Source organism: Phyllopteryx taeniolatus, chromosome 22 (genome assembly GCF_024500385.1).
Source record: "Phyllopteryx taeniolatus isolate TA_2022b chromosome 22, UOR_Ptae_1.2, whole genome shotgun sequence".
In the NCBI taxonomy this organism is placed as follows: domain Eukaryota; kingdom Metazoa; phylum Chordata; class Actinopteri; order Syngnathiformes; family Syngnathidae; genus Phyllopteryx; species Phyllopteryx taeniolatus.
This window is the reverse complement of record NC_084523.1, coordinates 8,424,666-8,452,633: the sequence shown is the minus strand read 5'-3', so window position 1 is coordinate 8,452,633 and position 27,968 is coordinate 8,424,666. Positions and strand designations below refer to the sequence as shown.

The following is a 27,968-nucleotide window of genomic DNA, read 5'->3' as shown; positions in this document are numbered from 1 at the left end:
AGTGGGTAAAAATTGTGCCATAATCTTTCAGGATGAAAATAAAAATGTAAAAAAAAATAATAATAATCTTCTTTTATTCCTTTATTTGCATTCTGCGGAAACGAAGGAAGGGGGTTTTGGGTTGGAAGGGACGTTAACTTGATTGAGAATTAATAGAATTAAAAAAACATTTTTTTTTTTTTGTTTTTTTTTTTGTTTGTTTGTTTTTTTTTTTAAATCGGGGAAATTGAGGTAACAACAAATAAAAAGCAGCAAAAGAAGAGGAAAAAAATAATCCAGTGGATTGGTGCTGATTTAGTGATTAAATCTAATGTCTTTGTTTCTAGATAACACTAATTATAAACACTACGAGTCTTATTTGCACGGGCGTTGTCCCGCTGCAGCCTATGGGGCATAGTCGACTCCGCCCTCCTCGTCCATCGTCCTCCACTGTGTCTTCATCATCGTCTTCATTAGTCCATTTGACCACGCTCTCGCTTCTTGCCTTCTTTCTTCTGCTTCTTAGCATCTGAAGGACAAAGAAGAGAACGAGAACTTGTAGCCACCTATCAAATGACGACGCCATGCTCTGCTTTGAAGAAAAATGGCAGACTCCCTGTGACTTTTCAGGCATGGTTTCTGGAAAATATTTTGCGGGTTTAGTCACGATTGAGATGCCAACCAACTTTCATGTTGCTCAGTGAAACCAGCTTGAATTTTCAAAGCTTTTGGTTCGGATCTGACCTGAGAGTTTGGCGCTTGATGACGAGTCATCAAATTTTGCCGCCATGCTCCACCCACACACGACGACGACGAAGCCTCGAAGCTCTCGCAATTTAATATTGGTCATCTGTCCAGTACACGTGGTTCCAATTGAGAAGGAGTCAGACAAAATCTCGAGGAGTTCGTCTTGGACCCATCAAATATCTGCTTTGACGCAGGAATCGAAATGTATACATTCAAAGGGTGTTTGAGTGACAGCTGCGTGTGCGTCACTTGTAACGAAGGCCAGCAGACACACACACGCAAACACACACACACACACACACACACACGTACGTACACATAAGGCAGGGTGACGGCGGAGGGAGCGCAGCAGGAGCAGCAATCTCAGGCTGAGATGTGATTTTCCGTGTCTGCCATTTGGGAGATAAGCTCCCCCCACCCCGACCCCTCCGAGGAGCAGAGGGGTGACCAGGGGAGACGGGATGGGGATGGGGATGGGGATGGGGTGGAGGGTGCGCAGGGGATAGAAGAGATACAGTCGGCCTCTGGCAGACGGATCAGAGGGCTTAGGTGGGGGGAAAAAAAAGCAAACAAAAAACTGAAATGTTTAACGTCCACCGGGATGTCTTGTTTGCCATTCCAATAGAGGAATGCCAGTTTCACTTAAGAGCCGGGAACTTGCGAGGCGTGCCTGTCATGGCTAGACCCACAAAAAAAGTCTCAAGAAGCCATGCCTGAAAAGACCCAAAAAAAAAAAAAGTCAGACGTTTTGGTTTAAAGTGGCCATTTTATGGGTCATTTCCCAGGAGCCTTGCCTCCTGGCTTTTTCTTTGAAAATTCAGCCCCTTAAGCCGGTTTCACTAAAAACCTTGAAACTTGGTAGGCATGTCTATCAAGGATAGACCCACAAAAAAAGTCTCAAAACTCCATGCCTGAAAAGACACAGGAAGTCTTCCATTTTGGTTTGAAATGGCCATTTCCCAGGAGACTTGCCCCTTGGATTTTCTTTGAAAAGCAGGTTTTACTTAACATCTTGAAACTTGGGAGGCATGTCTATCGGGAGTAGACCCACAAAAAAGTCTCAAGAAGCCACGCCGGGGAATACACAGCAAGTTGCCTTTTTTAGGGTCATGTTGGCCGTTTGCAGGGATGCTTCGAAGGCGGACTCCTCCTTGAGATTTTGTCTGATTTTTACCAAATTTGAACCAAAGACACGAGACAGACGGGCGAACCTAAATTGATTGCGAGGGCTATGAGTTTCTGTCATCGCATGGGGACGTGTGGAAGTTTGATGACAAAACTTAACTTCCTGTAGTTTTTGTGTAACCAAACAAAGTGTATGAAGCATTGCAAATATGAACAAATGAATGTGATGTTTTGGATTTTCCACCAGGCAGCGAAAAAAAAAAAAAAAGAAGAGGGCTCAGGCACATTGGTCCCCTCGGGAATATCAAATTTGCTTCTCCTCCGAGTGCAGGGAAAATGCAGATTGAAAGGTACGCCTGCAAAACAGCGAAAGCGGGCGAGCCTCTAATAAACAAGGCTTTCAGGGGTCGTAATAAGCAGAGCTGTGAGATGGATGGACGGCCATTACTGCAAATGTTGTTTGTCGCAGCAAATGAAACAGCAGACAGACCATTTGGCGCTCAAATCACATGGACTCCTGTTTACTTTGTAATAAGCCCCCTCGTGTTTGGCCGCATGGGGAAACCTCGGCTAGGAATATGCTTCCAGTGCACTTCCCGCTTAAAGTGTGCATGAAAATTCCCATATTAACATGAGATGTGAATGCAAGTGTCAGAAAGTAAAAGACACCCACTCCCTACTAGTGTGCCTCATGTGTGTTTCTGTGTCCTTGCAGCTTATGTTATGTTCCCCCAATCACATTTTGAGCTAATCGAATTCCTCCGGCTTAGCTGAGCGGTCATTAAAGGGAATTGAATTGGATGCGGGAGCACCGCGCACACCGCGCCGCCGCCGCCGCTTCCTGCTGCTCGCGCCGCATTACAGCAAACAACATGCACTGCGACAAGAGGACGCCGTTGCCTCTAATTTAACAAATCAACATGACAATAAAGTTAATGACAAAGTCCACAAAAGGGAGGGTTTTGTTTTTCTGTGCTACCCACGCATTGAGTCGGAGGTATTTTTGATTCCCTGTCTGAAATAAACACGGAGGGATTTACGGATTCAATTTCGTCACAAATGAAAATATCAAATCCTAATTAAGGAAATGTAATGAACCAGCTCTAATGATCATACTGCACCGTGAGTGCATGCAGAGAGGGAAAATAAACAGCTCGACCTTTTTTTAAATACAAGTTTCTGATTCACCGACGGGAAGTGCAGATGACACCGCGCTATGCGCAGGACGCTGCAATTCGTGTTATGCTGTACAATGCGAATATAACACACTATGACAATAATAGTGTGCTATTCGGATTATACTCCACTAGACGAACGATGCAACGCACTATGCAGATGTTAGTACGCTATGTTGCGGATACAGTGCTGTGCAGATAATACTGTTGGCTATCTTTTCACATGTATAGAAGTTAACGTGAGGAGTTTAGGGGACCGGAATTGTCAAGCAGATGTTCCCTCGTCAGGATGGCACCTTCAGACCTCCAGAAGCCTGGCATGTGCTCGCCACGCAAATGCGAATGTTTGCCGGAGTTGTCAAACCCGGCGCGTGCGTGTCATCTGCCAAGCGCGATAAGTTGGCCGGTTTGCAATTTGGCAGCGTTTGCGGGTCAATTACGTCCGGGTTTGCAGAGCTAACAAAAGGCCGTTGACTCACTCCGGGTCGACTTGCCGCCTCGCAGTCAAATGTTCCACGCGCTGTTTGACATTCTCCCGTCACGTTTTTATTCCTGCCGCGGGGGGCGGGAGTTAGAAGCTAACAGCGTTTGATTACATTTGAATAGAGAGTTAACCTCCTCACCTCGCCTTGAACGCCGTCGCTCAGTGTCAAGCCCGCACTTAAGATGGATATAGCACGGCGGACCGAGATTCCGAAGGCGCAATCAGACGGCTACGTCTTTGAAGATGACAGACAATTAAAGAGCATTCATTCAGCATAAAAAAAAACAACAACAACAACAACAACAAAAATCGGCAGCACGAAAACAATCTTCACATCTCCTGCAAAGAGGAGACGAAAACTCTGACAATGCTTCTTGTGTGAATGCTATTGTATCGCGTTTTAATTGAAGTGTACAGTGTCGCTATTGGACTGAATCTTATTGTATCATACCATAACTTGAGTGAATTATACTGTACCATAATTGTAGGGAATTGCACTGTATCATTCTGTAATTTGAGTGAATTGTATAATACAAGGGAAACACCGTATCGTAGTCGGAGCGTATGTCAAATGGTATCAGATTATCATTGGAGGAAATGATATAGTTATCGTAGCGAATCGTATTCTAATCAGCGGATTTGGAGTCAATCCTATCGCGCTGTAATCAGAGTGAAAGGCACGGTATCATACCAGACGTGAATCGTACCGTATTGGAGTGAATCGAATCGTATCATATCATAATTAGAGAGAATGTTATCGGAATTGAAGCGAATCGTGTCGTAATTGTTATGGTATCGCGCGAAAGCAGTGACTCATCAGCATGCAGGACATGCGCGAGTGTTTGGCCGGTGTCGGTGAGGTTCGGTTCTTTTAGCAGACAGCGCTACAGACAGTCTTGCCGTGTCTGTGCGAGGCGCAGACGTTTCCATCCATAATTCATACATCGACTTCCATGCAGGACTTGCGTATGAGAAAACCGCCCGCTCCACTATCCTGCACTTCACTGAGACCAACACTGACACCTTTATTTCTTGAATAAATATCGAGTCTATTTGAAAAACACCCTAATTGCTGTAATAAAAACAGCACGCTGAGGCAATCCCCAACTGTGGAGTTCCCGTTGGAATCTCAAGTGCAGAAAGTCAAGTGGGGAGAAGAGGGGGAGTCGGGAGATCTGGGGGTTGGCTTGTCAGCATACTCCCAAAACACTGGAGGAACACTGTCATGGTGCAGAACATTGTGCAAGGTTCTTTCGTGAAACAAGTAAAAAAAAAAGAAAAGGGAAGGGAAGTTGCAAATATCCGTAGGTGCTTGTTCAGGAGCCTCCAAACTTGACTTTTACATCCTTGGAACACACCCGCACCTTGCGGTACTTTCCTGCTGCAGGAACTTTAACCCAAGAACTAGGAACTTTTGGAGGACCTCTGTGTGTTTGAACTAGCGTAGGAATTTAGTTCCGGGGTTATTCATAGGAACCGAAAGAAGATCCAGAGGAGGGGTAATCCGGGACCAAAAGAAAAGTAGCATTGCATCGTATCTATTGCATGCTAGTGTATCGTATGGAATCACTTCGGAAGTGGAGTGAATCGTATCGCATCAAAATTGAAGTCGATCACATCGTATAGCGTGTCGTATCGCATCGTCACATATATCGCACGGAAAGTGGAATGAATCACATCAGATATTATCGCATCGCATCGTATCGAATATCGCATTGCATCAAAATTTGAGTGAGTTGCATTGTATCATATCGCATCGTATTGTAAAAATGGTGTGAATCACAGTGAATCTTAGCATATTTAATTGTATCTTACCATATTATATGGCATCATCATAAACCATCCAAATTAGTTTCATGTCACCTTGATGATTACTGCTCCTAAAGGCCCTGGAGTCCAGCAATTAGACCTCCTCTGAAGCACTCACCTTGCAGCTTGGCCTTGGGAATCTTCCCGCAGGGCTTACTGGCCGTGACCGTGGGGGCACAGGTGGCGTCCATGAGCGCCCTCTTCAGCACGCCCGTCCTGTTCTTCTTGCCCGTGGTCATGTCGCACTCCCCCCATGCCTGGAAGTCGTACTTGCACTCCCCTGCCAAAGAAATTAACATCTCAGTCGCTTATTGTTGCCTCGGCGCTTCGCCGCCGCAGCCGCCAGATGCCTTTTTCTTCGTGGTCGCTTTTCGATGTCTGCTCACGGGAACAGATGGCGGCCAGTGCACTGTACATGATGCCGCCCGCTAACAGATGAGCCCAATCAGAAGCATCCCGGATGCTGTTTGGTGCTGGAAATCCGGCTGCAATCTTCCCAGCTCAAATAACTTGCACATATGCACTTTGCGTTGATATAAGACGTAAGACACCTCCCATTCAGCCCTGCCGCACATGCAATTTACCCCAGGAAATGCCCGCCGTACATCGTACATGCACGTTCATATCTCTTGGTGTCATTTGGTAAACCGGAGGGACGAGGGAGGAAGGGGGCAACACTTATGAAAGACTCTCTTGTCATCGGCGCTGAATTCCCAGGGTGCTCATCAAGGGGGAGGAGGAGGTGATGGCGGTTGGGGGAGGTATTGGGCGATTGTTGCAAGGAGCCCACGGGGACGTCCTGAGCACACTTTAAAAAGCCTTCAGTGTCTGGAGGAGGCATCCTGGGAGTCTGGCAGGAAGCCTCTGGCCTGGCTTAATGTGCCCCATGCACTCACCGGACGCAAGATTAGGTACAATGAAAAGAACATGACATCATGCTGACAGCTGTTCATAATATTTCGGTGACCTCGTGGAGCTACTAAAGAATGGGAGAGAGAGAAAAAAAAAATAGGTTGGCGTCGATGCATCATATTGCCGATTGTATCACCTAGTATCGAATCGGATCACGTCGTCGCCGAAATGAATCGGATCAGATCATAATTGAGGCGAGTCGAATCGTATTGTAGCGTAATCGCTGTGAATTGTACCGCATCGTAATCTTAGCGAATCATATCGTCACAGGAGTGACTCACGTTCTATCACACTGCGTTGCATCGTATCACAAATGGACGATATCATGTCACAATGTAATTGAAGATTCGTATCTCATTGTAGCCAGCGTGAGTCGCATTGTCTCATCGTATCGTATTAGATCGTAATTGCGCATTATCATATGGTATCGTAATTGGAGTGACTGTAACGTGCGAATGGTATCATTTCATCATTATCAGACACGCATCGTCCCAGAAAGTCCTTTAAAGTGTCCTGATCCCTGCGAGTGTGATCCTGTCAGGGACTTTGGGACTAAGAGAGTCTTCCAGATTGCTTCATGACGGAGCAGACGGGATCCCCCTGCGTGACTGGCTGCCTATAGGGAATTGTTGGCGGTGAAGAACAAGTGTTTTAAAATGTGAGCGACTGAGGCTATGAAAATCAGCCGAACCGGAGGAGGGCTTGACAGCAGCAGCGGGCAGGGGCCCCGTGGGGCGGGGCCATGGTCACTGGTGCGAAGCGGGAACCCACGCGGAAAACTGAACAAGCGCAATGCAGAGGCAAAAAGTGGGACTTTTTCTTGGAGCATCGTGCTAAACGGTGGCCGGAACACATCTTTCAATTGAAAAAAGTAAGAATCTTCATTTGTTATATCAAATACAGAGCAGGGCTCACCTCCGAACTTCTTCTTCCAGTTGCAGGGGATCTTGCAGCGTTGCGTCTTGATGGTCTGCTTGCAGTCGGTGCCGGTGCGCGTCCCCTCGCGGGTTCCCAGGCCGCAGTCGCCCTCGTTGGCCACGCAAACGCTCCACTGCCACTCGCCGCAGTCCGACTTGCGCTCCTTCTTGCCTGCCGGGAGTCGCCCCAAAACTTCAATGTTCACACTTTCATTATTTTCCAATGGACAGTGAAAAGCAGTTTATCGCCGGGCATTCGTTTCAGGCCCACCCGCAGTGGGTCAAAAACACCACGGGCTAACAGAAATTTTACACTGTAAAATCTTATTCAAAAAAAAAAAACAACGGCTTAAAAATCGTCAATCACTGTGGTTTTTGGGATTTGGCACCTTGTTTGTCCGATTTGCCTCCTTCGGCCGCCATGGCGGTGAGCACCATCAGGGCCATGACGGCGGCTCGCGCACTCCACTGCTTCTGCCTGTGCATCCTGCAAACATCACACAAAAAAATGAACAAATGAATTGAGTGCCAGCCATGGGTTGCGTGCCATCGTGGGGGGGGGCAAACATTCACGCCTGGTGAATCGTAACTGTTGTGTGAGGTTCTGTCAGCAAAACTTGACATGGCCAATAAATAATGTGTCCTGTCAAGACCACTACGGAGGGGGAGATTATTATCCTTACAATGGGAAGAAGAATATATTTTTTTACTATTATTATTGTTATTATTGATTATTAAATAGTTGATGTACTAACAAATTTTGCTTTACGCATGCCCTTTAGTTCCTGGAACTTTTCCCAGCAATAAGGTGAAATTTAAGTCATTTTAAAAATAAAAATAAAATGAAAAAATAAAACTACTACTAATAATAATCATAATACTGGATGGGACAAACAATAAAAAAAATTAAATAAATAAAAAAACATTTAAATGAGAACATGTTTATTCAATATTAAAACGTTTTTTTTCTTCATAGAAATGTATCACAGATGAACCCCCACAAATATATGTATAAATAAATACGATGATAAATCAAGGCTGCATCCCTTCACTTTTGTGCGTAACGCTAATGTTGGAGCGCTGGAAAAGTCGAGCGTGCAAAAAACCAACAACAGCAACATGTTAGTGACAAGTACGATGTTGTTCCATTCTTGTCTCAAATGCAAGCTGACATGTTGATCACTAGTGTCTTCTTTTTTCTTCGGAATCCTGCACCAATAAAAAAAAAAAGCAATATTTCAAAACATTAAAATTAAAATCCCAGCACAGCCGTCACATTTCCCCGGCACGGAGAACAACATCAGAGTGACCCTTTGAATTCATCATAAGCCCGTGCTGAAATTGCGTTTAACTTGTAACGCACTTTGAATGTGAAATTTAAATCAGGTGCTTAAACAGGACGCTTGAAGAGTGTAATGAGCCGCGCGGCTGTCATCTCCCGGGCTAAACACATGAAACCCACCATCCCGCGGCCGTGATGACTTTGCATCCAGGCAAAAAAGCAATAAAAGGATCCAAAAAAAAAAGTCCTCATCTTGCCACTAAAAAGGGATCCTATAGCTTTTGAAGATAAGGCGGCGTCTCGGGCTTTGGATGGCGGGATTCAAACGACTTTCATTAAGTGTTTGTCATGCCCTTGTCCTCTGGGAACTTTTGGAGGGCCATTGTGTGTTAGGACCAAAAGGAACCATGGACGAGATTTCAATCCGGTGTAATTTAAAAAGGTCCTGAAACCCATGCCGACATCCATTTTCGTAACCACTCGCTAATGAGCATAATTCTGTGCTCCTTGTGTAACGTCCTAAAAGATGCCACGAGATGACACCAAAGCCCCGACTAACAGGAAAGTACAATGAAATGCTAGTATTTATACATTTATTGATTTCAACGGATGGATGGATTAAGCGTCAAAAGGTCACGACTAAGGAGCATAATTGGACGCTATGTGGGGACCGCTATGATATCCATGATGATGTCCAGCGTTACAGGTGCTCGACTCGTTTTGTTTGGTATAAGTATAGTTGGTCCTTAGCCAAGCCCATCATGTGTCCCAGATGAACCCCGAATGGGGGAGCCGCACGCCGGAATGCAAAAGCAGCAGCTGCAAATACTCCCGACCGCCCATCTCCGTGTTGATCGCAGACAATAAACTCACTGGCGTCCTTGGGCAAAGTCACTCAGAGAGAGAGAGAGAGAGAGAGAGAGCACATCTGCTCTGCCCGCATATTGCACAGGATTTATTTGCAAGTCTCTTTTTTTTTGAGCCTATCCCACTCCAGAGAATCCGGCACTGAACAACCTTCTGGACAATGCGGAAAGAGTGAGGAAATATCTGATTGCGGAATAGAAATTGGAATAAAACGGGAGGTGAATCTCTTGGGGGTGAGAGAAAGAAAATGCTCTTAACCAAAAATCAAAACGCACAAATAGGTGCAATTTTCAGCGAAAAGCTGAGGGTAGAGTCCACAGAAAAAAACATGCCAAAGGATGTGGCTTCACAATAATCACTTTTGGCACTTTTTTATTTTTTTTTTATTTTAAACTTTTCTCGGGCTGGTTAATAAAGTCTTCTCACTGCGTCTCTTCTTTGTAAAGGTTCAAACAATAGAAAAGTGCTTGAGGGAGCTTTAAAGGGGACTTTGAGGATTATTGAAATTCTCTCGGGACTCATGTTTTCCCACAACCGCGACACACACGTTCGACTAATTCCCGCGACACAGACTCTTGATACAATACATATACATACTTTGTTTGAGTGTCAGGTCCAACTTCGAACCTGTTGGCATTTTTCTCCCTGATAATCGACGCGACAAGTCGAGATTCACCTCCTAATCTTCATGATCTACTCAAAAGCTGTGCTCATCTGAAATGCCAATTGATGACACGCTGCCATCTACTGGCATCTGTTCATCATTACAATTATGTAAAAGCTTCTACGAATATATTCGTCCGTGGCAGTAAACGCTTGGATTCCAGTTGAAAAATTTAACGTCAACGTTGACACTGACACCTTGGCGAGTTAGCATGTTCCGCTAACGGGTAACTCCGCTGCTATTGTTTGCTGCTACTTTTGCTGGTGGAGTTGAATCACTGATGAAATTTATGACTGCTAATAAATGGCACATAACTCCCTGTCGTGTGATATTGTTGAATTATATCCCATTTTCCCACTTAACGGGGCGGTTCGCATCCTGGCTTCTCTGGATTTCATTGCCGTTCCTCAGACGATGACTCCATCTGCACGCCCACGCCGACAGTATTTCCCCCGCAGACGCCAAACCTGACAGTAAGCACGGCTGAATGCGCAACCCACGCCACCATCTCGCACGTCATACAAAAGAAAAAACTAATATATATATATATATATATATATATATATATATATATATATATCACCAGCAGCAGATGCGGCACGTCACTCAAATGGGTCTAATTAATTTTAAGACACACCAGGGCAGTCAACACAAAGTAAAGGATGCTGTAATGGAAATAAAAAGGCTTGCAGATGTTTGGAGGATGTATCCCATCACTTAAAAGCACCCGATCAGGAGCGTCAAGGTCAATTTGAACGTAAATAACAGCGAGAGCAGGCAGCTCACGAGACATCAAGTCGTGTGCAACCAATGTCATGTGGCTATTATTTGGAGTTCGGACATGTTGACACGAGGTTTTCAACTCTGGAATGGGGGAAGGGATGGCTCAGTGCACGCGGAAACTGTCAATTGTAGCAACAGGTGGCGCTATTAACCAATCAGAAACCAGAAGAAAGTCCATTGTGGAAAAGGCCAATACAGGCTAATTACATGTGTTGATGGACGGTGAAGTGGAATATTAAACTCGAACAAAACAAAAAAAACAATTAATTAAATAATATTGTTGAGTATGAAAAGTTGATGGCGCACACTATGACATCATAAAAAGGCGACAAGCGCCCACCCATTAATGTCAGCAACCAAAGGCCAAAACACGAAGAGAAAATCATATCGAAAACTTGCTAACATAAATTAAATCATAAAATAATTCAAAGGTGAAAATAAAATTGAAAATTACTTTTGAAATATTCACAATTAGTATTCATCACCATGTATAAATAAATGATTAGTAGTTTTTTTTTAAATGAATTAACAACTATTAAGTAATAGCAATAGTTGAAAAATATAGCCAATATTTACTTTAGATTTTTACATATTTTTGGTACAAGATTAAAAATCATATTGACAATTATGTGAGCACAAAATAAATAAAATCTAAAAATTAAATAATTACTACAAAGAATTAAATAATTTTAAAACAAATAACAGCAGTGTTTTTATTAGTAATCCATTCACTAATTAAGTCCTTTAATGAACTATCAATTACAAACTATTTTAAAATTAAAAAAATAATGACTAATATTGCCAATCATACATTTTGAGTGAAAATAATGTCGTACAGACACCACAATTGCACCGAGGTCTTTTTGTCCTCCTCCCATAATGTGCGCTTTTGTTTTGATGGCCGCAGCGGTCCCCCGGTGGTGTCGCTGTCAGCGGAGGACCCTCATGATCTATCGTAATGGCGCTGGCCATCAGCGGCCTTTCATCCCAGTATTGAGCGCCTGTTTTTTCTCTTCTCTTGGTCTCAAACAAAAGCAGATGATGGCCTCGCCATTTACCTGCCAGGGGCCACACAGCCTCTTTCTTGCCCGTTGTTCAATGCCCATTGATTTGGCCGAACTTATTCTCTTTTAAAGGCGAGTGAGCGATGTACGCGCCTCCTCCCTGACCCCCCGTGTGCACGCAAGCTCAAATGGATTCCCCCCCCCGTCTAAGTTGTCACATATTGGAAAGATGACCTTATAATCGCCACACTGGCCTCCGGTGGCTGGAGAGAGATGATCGAGGCAAAGGGGTTCACGGTGAATCCTTGGAACGATCCTCAAACTTTAATGGAGCTCAATTGGATTACTCAGTCGAAGTTCGCCAAAGTACCAGCCCTGGACTTGGCTACTTCAAGCCAAAATGTCCAACTTCCTGTTCAATTTCACACATGGGGCCTTGAGACTTTATGTCTACCCAATTTTGTGTTGATGAGTTAAACTGGTGTTAGGGGCAAAAAAAAAAAAAAAGGAAACTTTCAAGCCCTGGAATTGGCTTAAAATTTCCAATTCAAACCAAAATGATTGACGAGCTGTTCAATTTCAAAAATGGGTCTTAGAGACTTTTTCGTGCATCCTATGACGATAGAAATGTCCACCAAATTTTGTGTGGCTCTGTGAAACTAATCTTGTATTTACCCCTTACAACCCTCCACTTTCATCTATTGAGATGCAAGAGCCTCTCCTGGAGGTTTGTCCGTGTTGTTATTTCCGTGTACGAGTACATAATTACACGTCCACTTTAATAGCCCGCAATAATGTGACGAAGAACAACACACTCTAACGGCCTTTGTTGACCGCCGCGACCTTCCATGTATCAAAGCCGGCTCGCAGGCGCGCAACAGACTCAATCCACTCCGCTCTGGCAACGCCGTGACAGTCTTATTTCACGACTTCGGCGGTGGTTATTTACTCGGAATGAGCGGGAGGAGGGGGCGGGGGACGGGGATTGGACATCCCTGATCCGTCAAGGATTGGCACGCCAGAGCAAAAGCACATCCTTCACTGCGACTGCCTTGACATTTCAAACAGAGGCGTAACGGCAACTGTGTGAAAGGCAATAGTGGAAAACCTAAAAAGAGGGATGTGAAGTGGAAAACCCTACAGTAGAGACTGGACAAAGCCCACCAAAGCTACCGTTTCCCATTTCTTTCCAGTATCACTGCTTTGTATGAAAGGTACAGACGTGGAATGAGGTTACAATATTCCTGGCTTTAAAGGCACTAAGACAGTCGGGACGGCACCTGTCTTAAAGGGACTCAAGGGAAACCTAGAACAGGCGTGTGAAGTTTAACACCTGACAATAGTCCCTTACACACTGCCAGTGTTGCCGTGTGTGTGTGTGAAAGGTACAGATGCAGAATTGGGGTACAAAAGCGACCTGGAAAGATTAGGTACAAGGACTATGTGAAGGAAGAGCAGAAAACCAGAAACTGGCAAAAGCCTTTTCACACTACCCGTGTTGTTTTTCTGTGTGAAAAGTACTGATACAGATTAAGGGTGCAAAGATGCTTGCATGAAGGGCAGTAGCGGAAAACTCGAAACTGGGATGTGCAGTTTAAAACCAGACACTGGCCCCTTTCACACTGCCCACCCTTTTTGCACTTACTGACATGGAATGCAGGTACCATGGTGGCTTCGGAGGTTGTATTAGAGTTGAGATAGCGGCTATACCGGCACATGGGTTTGAAGCTTCATACCAGACAGTAGCCCCTTTCAGACTGCCCATCAAAGCAGTCTTTTCCCAAGGTCCAAACAACCTCTTTGAGTTGCCAACTTGGTTAAAACCTGTCATTACCAGCAGATTCCAGAGAGGTAGGTCAAGGCTCGCTCCGGGGTTGTTTGCGGCTTGATGGAATGTGAACTCGGAAAACAAAACTCCCCGTTCTCTCCGCCCTCTGCTGGTTGTTTGTTTGCCAAGACCGGCTGTCTCACAGTATGCACTGTAGATGGAATACTAATGCTTAAGACGAATGTTCCCGTACTCTTCTTTCACCCCAGGAACGCTGGAATACTTCCTGAATGTACGTCACAAAGCAATCTGTGGATGCTGCAAACACATCCATCCGTGCTCTCTGCATCCATGTTTAATGTTATCCTCACATATTGCAACAGAACACCCTCAGGGCTCGCGTTAAAACCTGTCGAGATCTACCCGAGGATTACACAGCCCCCAGGCAACGGAATGACAGGAAAGAAATTGAGCAAAATTCCATGCCTCCCCACCACTAACAGCATAATTAGCTATCGGATCAGTAAAAGGAAGCGCTAAGTGGCAGCCGGTGTTTCGCGGCGACACTTCCGATCAATGAAACTTTTCATCGAGTGACCAAAACGGAATAATTACAATATCGGTAATAACGGCTCGGAATCCACTGGTGGCCACATTGGCTCCTCAACGAAATGAGATTGCATTGATTTGCGTCTTTATGTGCAGCTTTGGAGCCGTAATGGCAGCTTGTCGCTAATAGACATTCAGTCAGCCTCTTTGTGAAAGTTTTCCAACTCGTATATACTCTGGACAAAGCGCTAAGTGGACGTGATCAAAGAAACCAAGCCGGTTTCGGAGGTAGTATCAAGAGATAGGCCGAGGCCTAACAAGCAGGTAAAGACACGGGCCATACCGTGGCCAAAGGTAGAACCCCGGTTGTAAATCTTTGCTAGCTGGGACCTCTGCCTCCTTTCTCGAGCTAGCTAGCTGGCACAAGCGGCTAGCTCTCGTCGTCTGCCACACTCTGGTGGATCCTGCTCAACTTTTTCTGTCACCGTCGCCGTCCACACCCAGCACTGGGCTCTTTTCCGGCTTTTGTTGTGGCGCTGCCGTGAACATCAGTGGAGCTCCTCGCGCACGGCTTTCAGGACACATCCTTCCATGGTGATCATCCTCTCGGTGGATGGTTCTGAACTTCATCGCTTTCCCCACACCCTCACCGAGATTGCTATTATGATGATTATTATTATTAAGTAAGGCTAGCCCATGTGAAAGGGAATGGTGGAAAACTGTAACTGTTGTTTCAAGGTGAACCCCTGATGCGAACATCTTTCATATTGCCCATCAAAGCCATTTTTTTCCCCTGGTTAAGAATAGGGGCATAAAGGTGAACTTGAAATACTTGAAAACAGTTTTGGAGGGAGTATCAGAGGTGGACCAGCAACCTTGTGGAAGAGAGTAGCAAAAAACAGAATGATGGAAGACCACCTACACTGTGATACCAACACAGAATTGGGGTACAAACGCAAGCTGGGAATATTGTTTGAAAAACAAGAGCGAAAAACCAGAATAGAGTTTTTCATCCGTCACACATTTTTTGGCACTTCCTGTGTTGTTCAGTGTGAAAGCTACGGACACGGAATGGCGGTGTGAAGACAAAACTAAATGTGTCTTCTTCAGGATGGTCAGGATAGTGGAATGTCTTTGCACATTTGGGGAAACGCTTCCCCTCTCACCCACCCTCCATTCCGGCCTCATTCTCCTGCTTTCTATTCGGCACTCTTCCTAAGAGGGCCCCAGCTCCCCATGGAGGTTCATTCTGCTCATCTGAATGGTTGTTGAGGTGGAGGGGGTCAGTGAATGCACCACTCACTGTGAGCATCCTCATAACACCCCCTCCTCCCCACTCTTATAGACCCTTTCACATCCCCCCCCCCCCTTCACACGGACACCCCCCGGAGTGGCCTTATTGCTCCTCTGTGGAGAAGCGCTCCTCAAAGACACAGGAGGAGGAGGAGGAAGAGGAAGATGAAGCCCCTTTGTGCACTACAGGCAGCGTCACGTGGTCTCGGAGCGCTGACATTCCCAAAGGTCCCCTTAAAGGCATAGCGAGGAAAGGGTCCGAGACTTGCTCATGGGTTTGCGCCCTCCCCACTTCCACCACTTGCTTGGAAGCCTGATCCACATTAGGATTGGAACTTCGTCGGAAAACTTCTCCGGCTCATCAGCCTCTTTCATTCCGACCACCACCGTGTGTTGACACTTCATTTTGAAGGGGGGTGGAAGGGGCTGGTGGCGGGGGGGGGGGGCTTTTGTCTGCGGCGGGAATCCATATAAGACGGGAGAGTCTTTGCCGAGGAACGCCATGGCAACGGCAGCTGGACGGCGGCGATACAATACGCCCGCTAAGGGTTTGTCATTCCGCTCAGGCCTGACCCAAATCGCGGCATCCTGGGAAAAAAGTGGGCCGCGTCAAACTGCGCACATGCACGCAATGATGCTCATTGGAATATATACCCACAAGTCTCTTTTCAAACTGGGGGACAGAATTACAAGCATCTTCAGATGACACTGTCGGCAACTGGAAAAAGAATTTCCCACAGAGGAAAAAAAACTGAGGCAACTTCATACCCCTGTTCCGGTTTCCCCCTACAATCTTTCTCGCAGGCACTGACCTGCATCGGGAATATTGCCAGATGGCTTTCGCACTCCCATTACATTTACTTTCACACTGAACAGCATCATCAGTTTTCTGCTATTCCCTTTCACATAGCGACCTTCTTGCGTCTGATCGGCCTCATACACTTCCTCAGAATCAGGGAATATTTTTAGGCCACCGTCGTACTTCTATTCCATGGCGGTACCTTTCACACAGAACAGCCAAACATGCTTCAGCTATTCCCAGATGCCATCCCGCCTCTGACACTATCTTAGAATCCGCGAATATTGCTTCATCATCTTCATGCCCCGATTCCGTGTTGGTACCATTTACACAGAACTGCAACATAGGAAAAAGCCGGCTATGACGGGCAGGGTTCCGCTTTCCCCATTCATGTTTGCTGTTGTCAGATCAACATTGTGTGTCCTTTCAAATTTTTGCCGGGTAGAGCGAAAGTTGGGTGTTGACCATTCAAGTTTTTCATCTGTTCCATCATTCCCACAAGGCAAAATAATGCAAAACAGTTGTTGTGAAAACCTTCCCAGCGTTACATCCTAAACTTTACTCACTGCTTCAGAGTGGCCCTAACTTTCCTGGAAGTAAGCGCATCCCGCCTTTTCAAAACAAAGACGCACTTACTTGATCCCGAAGTCTGCTCGTTGGGTGTCTGCACTGTCGGGAGAAAAGTGTTCAGTCCTCTAGGCTCTTTTCATCGGAATCCTCTGTCCTGCCTTGCCCTGCCTGCCTCGCCACTACGCCTTCCTTCTCTTTGTGGGCTGAGCATAGCGTGTTTGTGTGTGTGTGCGTGTGTGTTAGGGGTGGGTCAGCGATGGTTGGATGGGGGGGTGCAATGTTTATTGACTCTTGTTCAGCAACTCATTACCCCAAGGTCACTCCAGGGACACCTCGCCAGGAAGGAAACAGGAGATGGAGAGTGAGACCCGGGGATGTCCGCGGGGGGATGGACGAGGAAGCGCAACAAAAGGAAGAGCAGGAAGAAGAAGAAGGAGACGTTTGCCAGAAGCGAAACCGGAAGTTACATAAAATACGGCATCGATCCACAGAAAAGTGAGTTGGATCATGACAATCAATGCAAAATTGACTGGGCTCGGGATCGCTGCATGGTGTACTCCAGTTCTCCCTTAATTGGAGTGTGACTATTTGGACCGTGATGTAATTGTTACTTCCAATATTGCTCGGAATGATGTCCCACAATCAAACATAAAGAGATCGCTTGTTGCTTGCAGTCACCACCTGTGTCTTGCGCTTCATAATGATTGGCCAGAGTCCATTTGCTTTCCTAATTTTCCGACTGAACGTTCCTGTTCAGTCTCAGTCTGTCAGCTTTTACTCGACAAACGATCCATAGAGGACTGAACAGCAACAACATTGACAGAGAGCTATTTTTAAACTCGACACAGGTGTAAGCTCGACATGGCGGCGGCGTGAATGCCAGAATCACCTCTGAGTGTTTTGTTTTATTACTTTAATGAGCCTTTAAAGTAAACATGAACCACAGCATGCAATCCGAGCCATTTAAATCGAGACACAGGTGTAAGCTACAGGGGGCGAGGCAATGGGCGTCACGCTAATATGCTTTTCTTTTTTCTCGTTGTAGCTTTTCTCAAACTAATGAGTTGCAGAAGACTGAACAGGAACAACACGGACAGAAACCCATTCAAAACTAGACACCAGTGGAAGATACAGATGCCAAAGGCAGCCGAGCAGGAATCACCTCAAGCAGTAATCTCCAAATGCTTGAGGCTTCAAAAATAAATCGGAACAGGCCGCACAAAACAAGTATCAGATTCTCGTCACCAAAATGGCCGTCCAGTGCGCAGCCGCCTGTTTCGCGCGGGATGTCGGGCTGATGGCAATCGCAATTAGTATGAGTCAGCCACCCCGCTGATCAGGATCTCGAGCATTTCATCCGTCTCATATTCAACTCGTTAATAATCCATCTCATCCATCTGCGACCTCGGAATGCCACCCTCCTCCTCCTCCCACGAGGACTCTTCCAGCGCGGGATACGCTTCACGAGTAGCCTGATATCATTTCCCTCCATTTGATTAAAGGAGATGAAATGATGAAAAAAGATGGCCGTGATTTGCAGCAGCGCTGACAGGAACCATGCATTACTGGCAAGTGGGCGTCCGGTTTTTGTTTTTTTTTCATGATTAAATCCAAAAGTACTTCCTAACTACGTTTGTTGTTGGAACGAGCGGCATGAGGCAAACACTTCGGATTCAAGGATTACGTGTCTGCTGGCATTCCGGGGAAGAAGAAGATGGCGGCGGCAGCGAGCGTGTGATGAAACTAGATGAAACCAATAAAAAATAAAAAATAAAAAAACATTAAATATTGCCCCCCCGCCGTCCAGAATCCAATTTGTGCAACATGTCTGGGAGGAAAATGAATTCTGGGAACATTGTGACGGACACCACGTTTAATCGGGAAATGAATTCAGTTAATTAAAATGACATTGCTTTGAGAAACACAACAAAAACAATACTAATGTCAATCTTACTGTAACTGGTAATAAAGTGCAAGTCAGACGCACAAAAACATTTATTAATTTAAAGTAAAAATAGTAATAATAATAATTCCATTTCATTCTATTGAAATTCTATTATTTTGTGAATTTATTTCTGGTTTCCAGGTTTAAGCCAATTATGTTTATTTGGGGTATTCGAAGTTAATATGAATTAAGCAATGAAGATGGTAATTTGGGAGAAAAAAAAAAAAGTCTTACAAAGAGGTTTTTGATGTAATTTATTACTCCAAGAAAATCTATATTAACGAGTCAGAATTTTCACAAAACTACAAGACGGGACTGAAATGGAAAGTATATTATCAAATATGAGGAGTTTTCAAATGCAAAAGCAGACATCTGCATTTTTTGTGAATTCGTTTCTGGTTTTGTTTATAATTCACTGCCATTGACGGTTTTAGAAGTCAAATATCCATGTCAACTGGGAAGGCTGGCAGTGAATGAGTTAATAAAAAAAATAGCAGCGAGTGCCTCACCGCCAGCGACGAGCGAAAATCGTCTCCGATATTGTGAAATATTTGCGCGCGACGACAACGGAACGCAAACGCGACAGCTTTGCGGCTGCCGTTTCCCCCCGGATGAGCGTCATCCGAAAACGGCCTCCTCTCTCGGTCGGACGAGCGGGCGGCGGTCGTGACCTTTGCTCGCCGTTCCCGGCGGGCGGCCGCGCAAATCAAAGCCCACCTGACAACACAGCTGGGACCATCTGGGATCGCGATGTACTCCAAACGAGCGCCGGCGTCAACAACAACAACAACAACAGCGGTGGGGGACTCGAGGAAAAGTCAAGTGTGTAAAAGTTGGAAGAAATGTCAAAAGAAATTAAATTTAAAAAAAAATAATAAAAAGGGACAGAAAAGCAATAAAGGTTTGCACTTTTTCTGAAAATATGACGTTAGCAACATTTCGACTCCCGATATTCAATGCCAAACTTCAACCTTTAGTTTTAATTTAATCTAATATTTGATTTTATGTTATTGAAATAAGGATTTAATTAAATTAAAAACATTATCTTAATATTTTATCATCATAAAATGACTAAAACTACATTTTATTTTCCATTTTAAATTATTGTAGGCTACTTTTTTATTTAGCTAAATTATGTGGGTTGACTTAATGTTCAGTTTCAGTTTATTCATATATATTATTATTACTACCTTATATTCTTCTAAAAAGTTTGTACATGTTTATTGCAATTTTATTTAGTTTTGTCGTATTTTATGTTGTGCTATTGGAATATTACCTTAAATTAAAGATTTTAGCTTTGATTTGAATAGTTTAAAATTGTATCCATAATAGAATATATTAAATAAAAAATATTGTATTTACTCATTATGGGAGGTTTAGTTCAATTTAATTTAACTTTGTACTACTTCATTTTATGATATTTAAGTAATAACTGGAATTCAATTCAAAAAATACATTTAAAATAGTGTATTTACTCAATTTGTTTTAAATTGATTTCATTCAATTTGACTTAGTTCTGAACTATTTTATTGTCTGCTATTATAATAACACATTAAATTCAATTAAATGACAGTGTAGTTTTCGTTTGAATAGGTTACATTTAATAATTGAATTACATTTTCAGATGCCAGTTCATTTTGCCGTGTTGCTACATTTGTGGTGTTGTTTTTTTTTCGCCTACACGGTCGTCACTCCACGCACACGTTAGCTAATCGAGCGGCAATAATCAATATCAGCTGATTTGATTTTCACCGCCAAGCATCAAAATATCCCCCCACTTTCACCTGACCGTGCGCCGACTCAACACGCCGCGTCGTTATTTGCTCGCCGACTCCAAACGGTAAATGATCACGCGTCTGGTGACTCGCCGCCGCGTGTCGACTCCATGCGCCGTTGTTCCGAGCGTCGATGAGACGCGACCTTCGGGCGAGGGCATCGCCGCCGCGGCGGAAAGGAATGCCGGCAAAACAACGGCTGATTTATCGGAAAGGGCGGATCGATGGCGACTGGAGCCGTGTGCTGCTGTGCCGAACAACTAAAAGCTTGTATCAACACACTCCCATAACGGTGAGAACAGATGGTCGCCACTCGTTAATACTTCATAAAAGCAAACGACTGCGGTCACGTCGTCTTCCCAAACTCTTTCGCAAACAACTTAATTTAGCAGATTAACGGACGGAAATGAATCTGTACACAAAATGCCTTCGGGGCTGACCAGTTCCTTCTGCACTGACGCATTACAGCGATCCATTTTTAACAAAACAAGTTCATTCGAATGTATCTAACCTCACTATTTGCACTCGTTTGGATCTTAAAAACTTCAGGACTTTCATTCCTGAGGCAACGTAATGCCGTGCGGTTTTGCATTTCTCAGACAACAACAGCCTTCAACAGCGTTAGTAGAGTTGTTCTCAAGCCGTTTTTGTACTATTATTATTATTATTATTATTACATTTATGAAAACTAGTATAAGTTAAAAATGAGCATGAATTACTTCAGTGATAATGACAATTTCAATGAATAATTGGTTAAACAACCATATTTACATTCATTCAAAAAATAAGAAATTGCACAAATTATTTCATTAAATGAAACTTTGTTGCATCAATTTAGCCACTTTATATATATATATATATATATATATATATATATATATCTATCTGAGGGGCAGCGGCTGCACAAGGCAGATGATAACTGCCTGCTCGTGCGCACGTACATGACGTCACCTAAGTAGAAATGGACAGTCACTACCGTTGTTTTTAAACTTGCAAGCTTTTATTCAATTACATCTGCCATTATTGTCAAAGTTAACATTTTTCACTTGACATGGGGTTTCCAGCTCGGGTTATGGTTTTAAAAATAGGTTTCCTATTTAGGGTTGAGGTTCGGCTAACCACAAGTAAGGCCTGCCGGCGTTCAAAATAATTGCGGATGTGAGCGAGAAGATCCTAACGGAGAGGAGATCGGCTAACCTCCCCCTCGTGCACACCCACAACAAATGATGGGCGTCACTCTGCGCTGTGCTTTTATCACTCCCTGTACGAACACACACACACACACACACACACACACACACACAGCGTGCAGTGTCTCTTATTAGCGGGTATCGGTCTCACCCGCACGGGCTATTAAGCGACCGAGGCTGGCAGCGGCGCCGGCACGTGAGCCCCAAAAGAAAAGCGAGATGGCGGGCTTCCCTCCAGCACTTCAAACAGGAAGTTGAAGCGAGCGGGCCAATTTGTTCCTGTGCGACGACGACAACAACAACAACAACAACAACACACGGCGCAGGGAACTCCGACATGTTCTTTTTCCCGGCCAAAGGGATTTGCTGCTTGTCATTGTTTTGAACAGCTGATTGGATTTATTGATTATGACTCGGGATTTATGACCTACATGGAGCAAAAGAGCGCCAGTGTGTCTTTTTTCGTTGTTGTTTGTTTTTGGGAAAATTCAGCCCCTGAAGCCGGTTTCACTTGGCAACATGGAATTCGGGACAAATGTCTATTATGAGTAGACCCACAAAAAAAAGTCTCAGGAAGCCATGTCTGAAAAGATGCAGGACGGCTGCCATGTTGGTTTGAAGCAGCGGCAGATTCGTATTTGGAAAAAAAAATGAGCCTCCGATTGCAGGGCCCAACTATCACTGCTCGCAGATTCAATCATCATTATGATTCCGATTACGAAGGACAATTTGCAAAAGGCCCAAAAGGTCCGAGTCAGTTTGCAGTGATGCATTCAGGGACATGACTCCATGAAGCATTGACTCAAAAGGCACCATTAAGTCATGACAACCGCACAGCTTGTTTGGCATGTTCTTAAAGCCACAGCGAGCGCCAACATTCCATCGTCGGCGTTCGGCAATATTTGAATGTTCACATATCATCTGATTCGGGCTGTCGGGACCTTACGAGTTTGACGACAGCCGCGCATGTAAATGCCGGGCGACGAATGATTTTTATGTCGTGACTTCTTTTCATGTGCTCATGAAGAAGGAAGAAGAAGAGGAAGAGGGAGGAGGACGACGACCAGGCCTGCAGTGTGTGCAGATTGCAGGGCGGCAGATAAGAGGAGCGTTTTATCGCTTCTTTTCAAGAAGCGGCGACCTCCTCGAGCGAACAAGACGAAGCCCTCGTCGAGACAAAGCCCCCCAAAAAATATATATATACACACATATATATATATATATATATATATGACAGGTTTAGTGTGGGAGACCTTGTCAAATTTTAATAACGCTCACACGGCTTCGCTCTGATGAGCATCTCGTTAACTGCGAGGCGCCGAAAAAAAGAAAAACTCCGCAAAACATGGCAAAATTGGTCATGCTTGCACATTTTGCCGTACTTTTTACACTCGAATAACAGCTAACGTGAGCAAGGGGCACATGCGTCCAAAAAAAGTCCACAGATTTTGTCGTTAGCGTGCTAGCATCCAAAATTCCGCTTCTCTTCTTTTTTTTTTTTCTTGGGGCGCTCCGGACGGGAATGAAAAGGGAGGAAGGAAAGGAGAGGAAAAGAGGGCAAATGATCGTGAATGCAGCAGCTGTGTTGTGGCCAGTTGGCAGTCATGCTCGGATTCTTCCAACTCGGTGTGGGACCGTGTGTCAGCGTGCGTCCGGGTGGAATATTGGGAAATATACCTTTTTTTGGGTTGTTGTTTTTTTGTTTTTTTTTTACCCAATTGTTATACAGTGGTGCCTTGCGATATTTTTTGCTTTGACTTGCAAGCACAAATTTCTGGTAAAACCAAGAGAACTACACATTTTGTATTTAAAATAACCTCATAGCTTTGTCCTGATAATGTATGTTTAGCTTAATGCTAATAAAAGATGGAAACCGCCATAGACCGGCTAAGGAATAGCATTGGATATTTAAACGCAGGGGAGCGACATATGTAGAATTTAATTTGTATCCTTTGCGAAAAATGACTAATATTAACTTTTATTTTTTTTTACTGAATCAGTTGTGTAACTCTTCTTCATGTGTCTCTATGTTTGTATAATACTGCCCTCAGGTGGTCAAGGCCTGTACACCAGAAGGAGCAGCACAATGTTCATTGAATTGAAAATGTTTGATTCTTTACATTTGATTGAATTATGTAATTACTGAATGCTTTTTAGAAAGTCAAATATTTTAGAATATTATATATCACAAAACGTTACAATTTTGGGGGTGGGGGCAGGGGGGAGGTTGCGGGGGCTGGAACAAATGAATGGCATTTCCAGTCATCACTTTTTTTTATGATTCCTGGTGCATAGAAAACAAAAATAAAGGTCATATTTCACATTTGAATCACTATTTTATATCAATTACAAAGTCTTGGAAATCCAATTTTTCACCACAGTGCCACCCTGTGGCTTGGAAGGTGACTGCAACATTTTCCTTCAGTAGAAAACAACATGAAAACTGAAAATGTGCGAGTCAACACGAAACAAGTGCTGCCGAAATGATGCTAGGGTCATGTGACTTGTTTTTGAAATGCAACCAATACAAGCCGGCGTAGAGGAGGTAGATTCCCGCCTGCTCTGGGCTCGCTCGTCTCACTGCGGGCGTCGATTAAAATTACATAGCCGCCGCGGCACATTCAATATTCAGCCCATTATGAATTATCTATTAAACATGACTGAGGCACAATGTAGCCGGCGCGTCGCTGTGATGAGCGGGACGCTCGCTCGGTGCTTTTTCTCTTCCTCAGTTTCCTTATTTGGGCGCACACAAAGCCGTGAGGCGCATCGGCACGAGACGATATCGTTCCTTTTTATTGTCACGGAGCGATTCATTCGCCGTCCATTAGGTGAGACTGACAAGCAGACATCAATAGTCGATGGCACATGAAAATCACAAAGACATTACAAATCAATATAAATTCATCAATCAGTCTAATGATCCATCATGTAGAAACCCCGAGCAAAAACTGCTCGTGGGTGGAAATCTATCGCTCATGAAACTCATAAGCAGACATGACTAGTCGATGACCAGCTACGTATCACAAGAAACTAATATTACAAGTTAAAAGAAATATATCTGGTAAAACTCGCAAGCAGACATTGCTAGTCGATGGAAATCTATGACAAGAAAGTCAGAAGGAGACATAACTAGTCGATTGAAATCCATATATCATGTGAAACTCATAAGACGACATTGTTAGTCAATAGGATTCTGTCAATCAGTCTATCCTATATGTAAAACTCCCGAGCATATATTACTCGTCGTTATGCAAATCTATCTCTCGAGAAGAAATGACGAGACGATGCAGATCTAGTTGTGTTGTGAAGCTCACGCACAGACATTACTAGTCGACGGAAAGTAGCGGAAGGTTAAACGCACAAGCAGACATTACCAGTGGATCGCGTCGGACACCGGAGATATGTTGACAGGGTGTGGGTGTACCTAATGAAGTGGTCCCTTCCAATAGTCACGCCTCGTCATCAATCCAATATTTAAGGTGGGTGGAGGGGATCATAACTTCCAGGGCCGCAGCCGATCAATATTCATCACACCACCGCACGCGCTCTTTCATGCACAACATGCGCCGATCGATATGCGTCGCATTACACGAGCGCATGAATGCACGACGTCGTTACAGCTTGAAATGAGCGCTTTCGTTATTAAAGTGACATCAATAGAACAACGTGAAAGACTTCGTCATCCCTGGGGAAGCTTTTGCTTTACGCATCAGTTGTGTGTGCGTGTGTGTGTAAACATCACACTTTTGTACCGTCCGCTAGGCACAGTAATAGACTATTGAATTTTTGCCACTTATTTGCAATTTGTTTTTTTTAAATAACCCTTTTTTTTTTTTTCAAATTCCAATTTGACTTTTTTTTTTTTCCATTTTTTATTTATTTTTTTTATAAATCAAGTCCTCCGACAGCCTTAAATAATAAAAAACAGCCTGGAAGCAATTTATCATAACAATGCCCAGACATCATGCAAGAGTGCCCACTAGTGGCTGGGAGTATTTTGAACTCATACTGATTGGCTGCGTCATCCAAGCTGTAAATTTTCTTTGTTTGAGAAAATAATGTTGAACTTGATAAAGTAGAGTTTCAATTTAAACTTTACATTTTTTTTAATTGTTTTTATCTTTCATGTTTTGCTATTTTTTTCCTGATTTGAAATCCCCAAATCGTACTTTTTCCACCAGGCTTGAGACTTTTGGTCCCGATTGAAATAAATGGGATCCATATATTTGACCTGTATGTTACCGAGAGCGCTCCGATTGTTTCCATATTCCTCCACAGTTGTAGGACAGTAAACTCAATTTACCGATTCGCTTGTACGGGTGGAATCTGGCGTCCTCCCATGGCTCCACGGTGACCTCTTCACCTCGGAAGAGACCACGTGAGACAACCTCACATTGACGTCCTCTCGTTTGTTTTATTGTTGCTCGCCGTCGCTCGAAACGAGCTCGCTGTCGTAACTTCAAACTGTCAACAAAGGTCAAAGGTCAAATCAAACGCGAACCCAGGTCAGGGTTTGAATGAATGCTATTTTCTTATTGATGCAATCAACATTTTATTAATTAGCCCGCCTGTCAATAAAAATGAGAAATCAATTGAGCTATCTAAACATGAAATGTATTTAGAATTTTGTATTTTTTTCTGACCATATTTGAATGATTATTGTATATAATTTTCCATTACTTTTAATAAACGCGTATTTAGCTAAATATAAAAACACTGGTAACTTTTCTGTTTTGAATGTAATTAAAATATTCATACACTTATTTAACAATAGTTTAATGCTGAATATTCATGTATATTATTTCTCAGTTTTGATTGAAGTTTTAGAGGTGACATGAATACCCCCCACCCCACAATTTTTAAGAAAAAGGTATTTTTCCGAGATAATCTTACCACTTTTGTAAAAAAAAATTAAAAAAACACTTGCAAATATTTAAAAAAAATCCCGGAAATAATCTAAAAAATATACATCTTTTTATTTTAATATTGTATCTTTCATCCTAAAAATATGGAACATTTTTCCTCATATTACAACTTTAATCCTAAAGTTATACAATTTAATTATCCTAATATTCAGACTTTACTTCCGTTTCGCCGTCGTGGCTGCAGTGTCAAAGTCGTCAGTGGTTTGGCAGTGTGTCGATTTAAGACAAAAACAATCTACTTGTGCATAAATTATTATTATTATTTTTAAAAACATGAGAGGGAACCCACCAGTGCAGAAGGGGATGCGAGAGTTGCAACCCCCAAATCCCTGCAGATGAAGATGGGGGAAAAAATTATAAAAAAATAAAGTTTGCTTCCTCAGAGGTGCGAGAGGGAGAAACAGCAACAACACTGACATCTAGTGGCGAGCTGCAGCACCGACAGGAAATGTCCCAATCTGGCCGTTTCTGTTCAAAGATGCAAACGAGACAATTACCACACATGCATATAGTTATACTTCAGTCTGTTAAATTACCACTTGATGTTGTCTACTTAGCGCCACATGCTGCAAAGAGTTTGAGTCGATACTTTCCAAGATAAAATGCTATTAGTTCCTGGTACATGCATGCAACACTTGCAGCGTTTAACAAATCAAACCTTCCTAAGTCAATTTTGTCATGGTGTGCATTTATTTATCAGTATATACAGCAGTTGTTTCTGCCACTTCTGCACGTAGTGGACTTTAATTGATCTCGATAGAACAATAAACGTTTTCGCTAGCATGCATTAAAAAAAAACCAATTAAAAATAACCTAAAAGCTGTCACTTTTACGGAGTTAATAAAGTGTGTGAACACTTCACAAACTTGCCTTGTTTTCGGAGATCTTGACGACAGGAAGTTGTGAGTCACTCCCGACTCAAATAAGTTTCTGGGTCTCACTGAAGTCATGCAAAGCAGTTGTATATATATGAAATTTTTGTTTTTAATATAATCTATGGGGGTGGTTGGCGTCCCTAATGAAGTGGCCATCCTACACTCCTAAAATAATACTGGTAGTGAGATTATTTTAATGTCATTTGCGACCTGCTGCGGGATAAATGTCCTGCGGAATATTTTAAGAATATAATTAAATATGGCCCGTATCAAAAGGTTGCTAAAAAAAAAGCCAAAATGTGGAAATATAGTGTGTTATTTTTTTAAATTAAAAATAAATATGTAACAAAAAAAAAGTTGACTGTTACAAGATTCTGTATCATAACTTCTGTTTGAAATTTTGGGTTGTTTCATGAACATTAGTCACAAAATTTGTTTACAATCTAAACCGTTATTATAATAAAATATAAAACATTGTATTTCGAAACATTACCTCACCTGGGATACCATTTCCGGGGATTCATTTCC

General features: G+C 43.4%; 1 protein-coding gene across 2 annotated transcripts; it reads right to left on the bottom strand.

Moving 5' to 3' along the window:
• Positions 1–66: 66 nt before the first annotated feature.
• ptn (pleiotrophin) lies at positions 67–26,104 on the bottom strand. Of its 2 annotated transcripts, none has more exons than XM_061761683.1 (5): positions 25,944–26,104; positions 7,538–7,635; positions 7,147–7,320; positions 5,438–5,599; positions 67–508 (listed from the first exon to the last, which is right to left on the bottom strand). In XM_061761683.1, exons 1-5 carry the CDS (start codon positions 25,979–25,981, stop codon positions 453–455), a joined length of 528 nt encoding a protein of 175 aa, XP_061617667.1. In that variant the 5' UTR covers positions 25,982–26,104; the 3' UTR covers positions 67–452. The 2 variants fall into 2 exon arrangements, with proteins under 2 accessions (XP_061617667.1, XP_061617669.1); XM_061761685.1 differs by lacking the exon at positions 25,944–26,104 and adding an exon at positions 16,794–16,938.
• Positions 26,105–27,968: the final 1,864 nt, after the last annotated feature.

What these genes read in the sequence shown, in the direction of transcription:
- ptn (XM_061761683.1), bottom strand. Translation starts at nt 25,981, where the DNA reads ATGGGAGGACGCCAGATTCCACCCGTACAAGCGAATCG. An exon ending in AGGCAAATCGGACAAACAAG is followed by an intron (nt 7,321 to 7,537) that starts GTGCCAAATCCC and finishes GACTCCCGGCAG; the next exon opens with GCAAGAAGGAGCGCAAGTCG. An exon ending in TCCCAAGGCCAAGCTGCAAG is followed by an intron (nt 509 to 5,437) that starts GTGAGTGCTTCA and finishes TTTGTCCTTCAG; the next exon opens with ATGCTAAGAAGCAGAAGAAA.